Source organism: Bubalus kerabau, chromosome 6, assembly GCF_029407905.1.
Source record: "Bubalus kerabau isolate K-KA32 ecotype Philippines breed swamp buffalo chromosome 6, PCC_UOA_SB_1v2, whole genome shotgun sequence".
NCBI lineage: Eukaryota > Metazoa > Chordata > Mammalia > Artiodactyla > Bovidae > Bubalus > Bubalus kerabau.
Window position 1 is genome coordinate 14,752,967 of NC_073629.1, and position 9,316 is coordinate 14,762,282.

The following is a 9,316-nucleotide window of genomic DNA, read 5'->3' on the forward strand; positions in this document are numbered from 1 at the left end:
GTTCACCATCTGGTGGTGTCGCCGGGTGTCCGGCGCCGAGGAGCAGAGTGCACAGTGTCAGGTTGGGGAGGGATGGGTAACAGGCGAGATGAGACCCTGCGCCTCGGACTGCAGATGTGAGACCCCAGCCTCTGTGCCCCGGACCCGGCGCCCTCTCTTCTCGGTTGAGAACCCAATCCTAGGGCTCGCCCCCCCGTCCGCCTCCTCATCCACCCACTGGCGCGGGAGCCAGCAATCTCCGGCCCCCTCGGCGAATTTTGGACCCGCCCATGGGTCTAGATCCAGAGGCCGTAGTTGGGGTGGGGGTGGGACGGTAATGAAGGGACCGGGCTCCAGGCCCCCACAGGTGGGGAGGGGGGCGGGACGGAAGGCGGGGCCACCTCGTTCTTGGGCAAGGGCGGGTCCGCGAAGGGTATAAAAGCTGTCCGCGCAGGAGCCCAGGCCGGCTTTTGGGTTGTCCTCGGACGCTCCCGGTTTCGAGTCCCGCAAGGCGGCGGAGACATCTCTTTTGAGTAAAAGACTCAGCGTCCAGTGCTCCAGTGGAAAGATCTAAGGGGCCCGCCACTAGCGCCGCCACCATGCCCAACTTCTCTGGTAACTGGAAAATCATCCGATCGGAGAACTTCGAGGATTTGCTCAAAGTGCTGGGTAAGGAGATTTTTGATCGCCGGGGAGAGAAGAGCGGGTGCCGAGGCATCGGAGGTGGGTATGAGAAAGAAAGGGAAGCTGGAACCAAGGCGTGGGAAGCTGGGCGCCTACATCCCCAAGAATAGGGGCCAGACGCCTGGGTCCTGGGGCGCTGGGCCGGAATACCTAAATCCTTCTTTCTCCGGCGGGGCGCCCACCGGTACCAGCTGCTGCGGTGACTCAGCCTCTGAATCAAGTAGAAACCAGAAGCACGAGGTCGGTATCTCTTGGGGTGGGGCAAGGGGCTTCTCCGCTGTTCAGAAGCTGTACACACTGCGTCCAGGCTGAGTGCCTGGGTCTCTACCCAGCCGAACCCCCCGGAGGCATTCCTGCCTCCTTCCCCTTTGCCCCCTGCAGGTAACCCAATCTCCAGGGGCAGATTCCTTACCTCTTTGCCTCGGGTTCCGCCCACTAGGTGATCCGTCACAGCAGGGCCCCCAGATTCCCTTTTCTTCCCCTTTCAGAACTTTTCCACTGTGCTCCCCCCACCCTCCATCTGTGAGACAAATATTTTCCTACAGCGAGCAACTAGAGTCCTAAAATCGCTCTGGATAATTATCACTTTCTTAGATTTCAACAAATGGCTTCGTGTGAAACCCCAGCCACCCCCTCCTTTTCGGAAAATCCAAGTTCTCCTCTCCCTCCCTCCCTCCCTGGAGAGCCCGGGCTGCAGCCCAGCTGGTTAAAGGTGGAAGAAGTTGAACCTACCCAGACTGCCCGTCCCAACTCCTGTGTGCCCTCCGGTGTCTGAGGGGCCGGGGTGGGGCGGGGGAGTGGGGGGCATGGGTAGAGAAAGCCTGGACCGGCTGGGGAGAGGGTTTTGAAGAGAGATGGAGATTAGTCAAGAATTCAGCAACTCGGAAGCCACCTGGAAACCCTGGAGCCCTCCATTTCTGGCCTGAACAGACTCTGGCTGGACTGGGCAGAGGGCACCCTGTGTGGGGCAGGGAGCTGTAGAAATGAGTTAGGAATGAGGAAAGGTCTGGAATGCTGCGAGGAAAGTGAGGATTTCCACACCCTTCTTCACTGTTAGTTCTTCTTGCAATCAGACCGCAGTATTTCTCCGAGTCCTGTCGGCCGTTTTTGCTCTACACTTGTTGAAATGAAAGGAGAAAAGTTTTCCCTTCGGAAAGCCTGGATGCCATTCCTCCCCCATCGTTTCTGGATGATGGCCCCTCTCCCTAGTGAATGAAGCAGTGGCCTGGAGCACCCCCAGGCCCCGGCTGGAGGATTAGATCCCAAGCCCAACCCTGTTGTCTGTCTGTCTTCAGTCTGTTTGTCCTCCCTGTGGGGTCTCTCAGAGCCACGTGCCCTCCCCGGGGCTTGCTGAGGGGACAGATTGAAAACAGACTCGTTAGACAAACACAGTCCTGAATCAGCCAAGGTCAGCTGAGCCTGGCCCCAGCGCCACAGGCACCAGAGGCCACAGGAGGGGTGTCCCCTCTGAACCTAGCCTTGCTTCCGCAGAAACCTCAGTCCCTTCTCACTCCTCTTTACCCTATTCAAGGGTCTCTCTCCTGGGGAGGGATGCTCAGGTATTTGGAGGATACCAGTCCCTTCCCTTGTGGCTCAGCTGATAAAAAATCTGCCTGCAATGCAGAAGACCCCGGTTCAATTCCTGGATCAAGAAGATCCTCTGGAGAAGGGATAGGCTACCCACTCCAGTATTCTTGGGCTTCCCTTGTGGCTCAGCTGGTAAAGAATCCTCCTGCAATTCAGGAGATCTGAGTTCAATCCCTGGGTTGGGAAGATTCCCCTGGAGAAGGGAAAGGCTACCCACTCCAGTATTCTGGCCTGGAGAATTCCATGGACTGTATAGTCCATGGGGTCACAAAGAGTCTGACACAACTGAGCGACTTTCACGTCTAACTCACTTTACTTCTTCGTCCCATCCAATATGATGGTCATGGCACATAGCTTCCCAGGTGGCGCTAGTGGTAAAGAACCCGACTGCCAATGCAAGAGGTGTAAGAGATGTGGGTTCAATCCCTGGGTTGGGAGGATCCCTGGAGGAGGGCATGGCAACCCACTCCAGTGTTCTTGCCTAGAGAATCTTGTGGCCAGAGGAGCCTGTGGGTTTTGATCCATAGGGTCACAAAGAGTTGGACGCGACTGAAGCGACTTAGCACACATGCACAGCACATAGCTAGCTGCTCCTGTTTCTGTAACGGGAAAGCTAATTGTTAGATAGCAGGATGGACTTCCCAGGTAGCACCAGAGAGTGAAGCAGTCTGTTTGTTCAAGGAGTTGGAGCAGGATGTGTTTCTTTTACCAGGTCAATTTGTCTTAGGAACCTCAGTCATTGCTCCCTGGTCCCAAGAGATCAGCAACCAAGAAATGGGCCCCTGGGCTCCTGAGGGACAGGCCTTCCTCCTACTCCCTTCTGCCTGCAGGAGAATGGGTCTGTGCTGGTGCCAAGGGGAAAGGGGATTTGTTTCTCTAGGGATCTGTCTGGAGGAGAGCCGGGGGTCTGGCCCACATCAGGGGAATCTCAGGCCACTCACCTGGCCCAGCCCAGTTTGGCCCCTCATCCTCACCCATTGTTTCCCGGAATGGTTCTGCTCCAGTTCACGGCCGGAGGCCAGGCCAGGAGAAGCGGTGCAGGGCTTGGACCTGGGCCCCGACTAGAGATGCTGCTCTCTCCGGCTACCCCATTCCTTTTAAATAACTAGGGAGAGGAGAGAAGGGGTCTAGTCTGGGAAAGGACAGGGGGACAGTCACAGGGACTCTGAACCCACAGAACCTGAATGAGAAGACCTGGGCCCTGAAGTAGGGTGGGTGATCCTGGAGTCGGGGTACATCACAGGAGGGGAGGGGAGTGTCCCTTTCTGTCCCTTGAGGGGAGAGGGACGTAGACGTCTTCCAGGAGGGCAGGTGAACAGGAGTCTGATGCATGGAACTTTGAGCCCCAATTCTGGCTTTTTCTTTGCCCTCCTTTAATCAGTAAAAACAACAACAATAAGAGTAGCTACCATTTGAAAACTTACAGATGTTCCCAGCACTGTGTGTGCTCCAGCCGAAACACACATTGTCCCATTTGATAGGCTCTTGAGGAAGCTATTGTTTCCATTTTACAATTGAGAAATCTAAGATTCAGAGAGGTTAAGCCATTAGCCCAGGCTCACCCAGCCTGAAAGGGAGGGTGAGCCAGGTGGAAATCATGGCCTAATGGATCTTATTTCACAGCCTGTGGCTTCCCCAGGCTACAGACCATTCTGTAGGGGGACACAGCTGTCACACCCCCTCCCCTGTTGAGAATCCCTGTTCCTTCTCATTCTGGGAGGGACAGAGACTCAGCAAATCAAGGCCACCAGACAGGGGAGGTGAGTAGGCAAAGAGGGAAGTGGCTGCTACTTCAGGACATGAGTAGTGAGGGCTGGCTGAGGAGAGTCTGCCCTGCACATGAGTGGGGGTGTGGACACAGTGACTCTGATGAGCCCACCCCAGCAGATGGTCTCAAGCAAGGTGGACAAAGGACCAAAAGTGAGGTGAATGGAGCCAAGGGGAGCTGTAGCAGGATGAAGGGACCGGGGAGAACTGACTGCAAAGCTGAGACTTGGCAATCCCAGTCCAGGGCTGCTGACTCATCTAGGTGGAAGCTAGAAGCAGAAATCCCAAGGGAGGCACTGCCTCTCAGCCCCTCCTCCCTGAACCCACCAGCCATCAGGGCTGTACCACCTGCCCTCCCTTCAAGGCGCTTTTTGTACACGCAGGAAGCCTCCCTCTCTTCCCAGTCGACTCACAGTTCAGCTTGCTCCTGCCGTCTCCTGGGGAGGGTGTGAGGCAGGTGCCTGGAGTGTCCATCCTCTACCCTCCCTACAGGGGTGAATGTGATGCTGAGGAAGATCGCAGTGGCTGCAGCATCCAAGCCAGCAGTGGAGATCAAACAGGAGGGGGACACTTTCTACATCAAAACCTCCACCACCGTGCGTACCACAGAGATCAACTTCAAGATCGGAGAGGAGTTTGAAGAGCAGACTGTGGATGGGAGACCCTGTAAGGTGCGTGCAAGGATGGGGTCCCTCGGGGTCATGGGATTCATTGCCTGGTGTCTTACCATGACATTTTCCAATCTTTCCCTCGATTCTTTCCTTCAGTTCCAGTAGGGAGAGTCCCTAGGTAGTGTTGGTGGGTAGAAAAGTGGCACTTCCTCTGTCTCTCTGTTGGGCCCCCTTGTCCCGGCTGTGGGCCCAACTCACCTGGCCACCCTCTCGTACAGAGCCTGGTGAAATGGGAGAGCGAGAACAAAATGGTCTGCGAGCAGAGGCTGTTGAAGGGAGAGGGTCCCAAGACCTCCTGGACCAGAGAACTGACCAATGATGGAGAGCTGATCCTGGTAAGGCTTTTTCCTGCTTTTCTCCTAGCTCAGACAGAGCAAGCCCAGTGCTACCTTCAGAGATTTTCCAGGACATTCCACAGTACAGGAAATTTAAGAACAACGGTGGCTGGTCTCTCTGTCTCCTGATGGAGCTGCTGGGGCAGAACTAGGCTGTCTGTGTCCCAGGCAGTACCCTTGTGCAAATGCAAAAGGGTGTCCTTTCCAAATGGAGCAAAAGACTTGCTCTGAAAGGCCCCAGCAGTTCTCTGGGTGGGATCTTCCTGGTTTGGGGAGGGAGACGTAGAATGGATCCTGGGCCTCTATTGTCCTCCATCACATGATGCCCGGGCATTTTGTGAACCGTCCTGAGCCAACAAGTAGGTTTGGACCTGGAGGCCAAGCAGAGTACTTCCAAGCAACCCTCCTGCTCCCAAGCACAGGAACCAGGGGCCTCCCAGGCTAACAATGACTTCTCTCCCTTCAGACCATGACGGCGGATGACATCGTGTGCACCAGAGTCTACGTCCGGGAGTAAGTGGCTGCGGCCCTAGAGCCACCAGAACTGCCACCGGCCCATGCTCCCTGCCTCCTGCCCCACCCCTTCCTCTAGGCTAGCTCTCCCCTCACCCCAGTCACTTCTGGGGGTTCTGGGTTGCCTTCTGCAGGGGCTCTCCTTTTATTGACCCCTCCTCTCCTCCCCATATATCAACACGATGGATGGAGCCCAGATCACCGATTCCAGGATCACTCCCCCCACCCCCACCCCGGTCCTAGCCCCAAACCAGCCCATAGCACCATCTCTCTCCTTTTCTGCAAGGGGACCCGAGGGCGTAAGTAGGAAAGACGGGCCCTCTGTCTTCCACTCTTTGTCCCTGTAGCCCATACGGTGTAGAATATTTATTGGTTAATTTTATTAAAATGTTTTAGGAAACAAAACCTATCTCTGGCTCATTGGGAAGGGGCTGGGTAAGTCACCTGAGTCCAACTTTGCCTCTGAGAGGCAGTGTGAGCGAGTCTGATGTTTCAGCAGCACTGGTGCAAGGTTCACAAGGGGGAGGGAACCACCTGGCCTTCACCCTCCTCACACCAGCCCTTCCTTTGCTGCGGAATCCATGACCATCACCTTCACTCCCCCTCCTCCAGCCTCCTTTGTCCCCAGTTCTGGCTTCCAAAGTTACTAAGGCCTCATCCTCTGACTCTCAGCAGGTGCTGAGCAACTGACTCCCACCTTCTCCTGTGATGGTGACGTAGCTCCCTCCTCCTCCTCCGATTGTTCCTTCTCTCTCCTCCAACCGCAACGTGTGGGCGACCCCAGGCCTGGCCTTGGCCTCCCACGTGGCTCCAGATGATTCATCACCGCCCACAGGATGGCCTTGCTCTTGCCCATGTCTCTCTGTGTCTGAGACAAGCCTATCTCTGCCTTGAAATCTCTCACTCTGCCCCGTCTGCCACGTCTGCCCGGTCTCTTGGATCTTCCAAGCCCCTTAGGTCCTCCTCCCACGCACCTCCCTGAGCCTCCACACTCAGTTCTGTGTCTTCCCAAATTCCATCACAATCTCTTTCACACGCCACTGCACTAGACCCTGCTTTCTCATTGCTCACCTGGTTTATTCAGCAGCAGCTCCTAACTGGTTTGCCTGTTTGCAATTCACGTTATCACGATGTGATTGGGGCCAAGTGAGCACAAGTGATAAGAGAGGTTCAAATCCTGGTTCTTCCACTTGCTGGTTGTGACTTCAGAAAAGTTACCTGGTTTCCCTGGGCCTCAGTTATCTGGGTCGTTGTTTTTAATTGAAGTATAGTTGATTTTGGCACTGGCAGGCAGATTCTTTACCACTGCGCTAGGGAAGATCCCCTGAAGTAGGAAGTGACAACCCACTCCAGTATTTCTTGCCTGGAAAATTCTGTGGACAGAGGAGCCTGGTGGGCTACAGTTCATGGGGGGGGTCACAAAGAGTCGTAAATCAACTACGCACACACATGTAGTTGATTTACAATATTATGTTAGTTTCAGGTATATAGCAAAGTGATTTTTTTCAATTCTTTTCCATTACATGCTATTACAAGATAGTGAATATACAGTAAATCCTTGTTTATTTTATATATATTAGTGTGTATTTATTAACATCATTGGAGAAGGAAATGGCAACCCACTCTGGTATTCTTGCCTGGAGAATCCCATGCACAGAAGTGCCTGGTGGGCTACAATCCGTGGGGTCACAAAGAGTCAGAGACTGAGCGACTAACACACATTAATATCATACTCGTAATTTATCCCTCCCCCACCCCTTTTCTCTTTGGTGACCATAAATTTGTTTTCCATGTCTGTGAGTCTATTTCTGTTTTATAAACAAGTTCGTTTGCTTTTGTCTGCTTGTTGCCACACTTTGTGGCTTACGGATCTTAGTTCCCCAACCAACCAGGGATCTAACTCTGGTCCCCTGCAGTAGAAGTGCCGAGTCCTAACCACTGGACCACCAGGAAATTTCCTATATTACTGTTTAGATTCCACATATAAGTGATATATAATATTTGTCTTTGTCTGGCTTACTTCACTTAGAATGATAATCTCTATCCATCCATGTTGCTGCAAATAATCATACTTCAATTTTTTTTGTGGCTGAGTAATATCCCATGGATGGAGGAGCCTGGTGGGCTGCAGTCCATGGGTCGCTAAGAGTCGGACATGACTGAGCGACTTCACTTTCACTTTTCACTTTCCTGCATTGGAGAAGGAAATGGCAACCCACTCCAGTGTTCTTGCCTGGAGAATCCCAGGGACTGGGGAGCCTGGTGGGCTGCCGTCTATGGGGTCGCACCGAGTTGGACACGACTGAAGCGACTTAGCAGCAGCAGCAGCAATATTCCACATCTTCTTAGGCCAGTTGTCTGTTAATGGGTACTTGGCTTTTTTCCATGTCTTGGCTATTGTAAATAGTGCTGCTCTGAACATAGGGGCAGAGTACATGTATATTTTTTAAATGTGTATATTTTCAAACTAGAGTTTTCATCTTTTCTGGATATATGGGATTGTGGAATCAGTTATTTGGCTTTTTTAAAACACAAAACAATGTAATTGAAAGGCTTGTGTACTGGGACTGGGAAGTTGCAGTCGGGTCTAACTTCAAGTGTGGCTAAATCCAGCGACTCAGACGCGTATGTCAACCTCTCCCTTTGCATCCACATCCTGCTCATCTGTTCCCTTGTGCATTGTTCACCTTCAATCCTGTCACATAGAAATGATCTCTACGTCATAGGAAATGGGTTTCATATGCCTCCGACTAACATGTTAACAGCTTGATATCCACAAAGAAGCGGGACTCTCTCCCAGAGTCTTTATCTTGAACATCCTGGGATTCAATTTGCTTCTGCTCATACCACATGACCATCCCTTGGCCCCTTGGACTAGTCGCTGTCTTCAGGGCAAGGGGCCCACTGATTGGCCGGGCCCGGACCTCACACCACACCCATGGCCAAGGAACAGGTCTGGCAAGGTGATTAACAATCCCATCAGGATCCCATGGGATGGGAAGGAGCACTTATCCAGGGAAGAGGGCTGCTATGAGTCTTAGGCTTCTAATCTAGAAAACAGCAATTATATATAACATCTACCTCACAAGGATGTTGTAATAGTTAAATAAAATAAATCTCATTAAGTATATAGCACTTAGCAATAGTAAACTCTTGGCATCTCTGATCTATCCTTCACAATGCTGCCAGGGGATGCTTCAAAACATATTGGGGCACTTCCCTGGTGGTCTAGTGGTTAAGAATCCACCCGCCAGTGCAGGGAACATGGGTTCAATCCCTGGCCTAGAAGATAGAACCCGCAGTGGGGCAACAAAGCTTGTGCATTGTTGTAGCCACGTGTTTCAGAAACAAACTCACTCAGAAGGACGATGCAGAGAGTGGAGTGCAGTTTATTACACCGGTGGGCCCAAGGCAGAGTCTCCTCTTAGCCAAGGACCCCGACCAGTTTTTGTGAAAACCTTATATACCCCAAGTGTACTTGCTCAAACCCACCTCCCCAAATTCCTTGAAACTAGTCTGGCCAAGGTAAAAGAGAGATACGATCAAAGTTAACCCATGATTCATGTATCACAAGACTAGATAAACAGTGGACATTTATCAATAGACCTGTGGTCATATCCCGATAAACATAATGGAATTTACCACGTTGTTCTGTTACAGAGATAATTAGCATATTCTTTTAGGCAACAAAGGAGAGTCCAAGTACAAGTCCTGAGGCTCTTTTATCCGGGGGTCTGGTTTTCCATTGGTATGCCATTTCTACAGACACCAGGCACCAAG

The 9,316-nt window shown here is 52.4% G+C and overlaps 1 protein-coding gene across 1 annotated transcript; it reads left to right on the forward strand.

Annotated features, from left to right (window-relative positions):
* Nucleotides 1-418: 418 nt before the first annotated feature.
* Nucleotides 419-5,941, forward strand: CRABP2 (cellular retinoic acid binding protein 2). Its single transcript, XM_055586794.1, has 4 exons — nt 419-648; nt 4,510-4,688; nt 4,907-5,023; nt 5,490-5,941. Exons 1-4 carry the CDS (start codon nt 579-581, stop codon nt 5,538-5,540), a joined length of 417 nt encoding a protein of 138 aa, XP_055442769.1. The 5' UTR covers nt 419-578; the 3' UTR covers nt 5,541-5,941.
* The last annotated feature ends 3,375 nt before the right edge of the window (nt 5,942-9,316 follow it).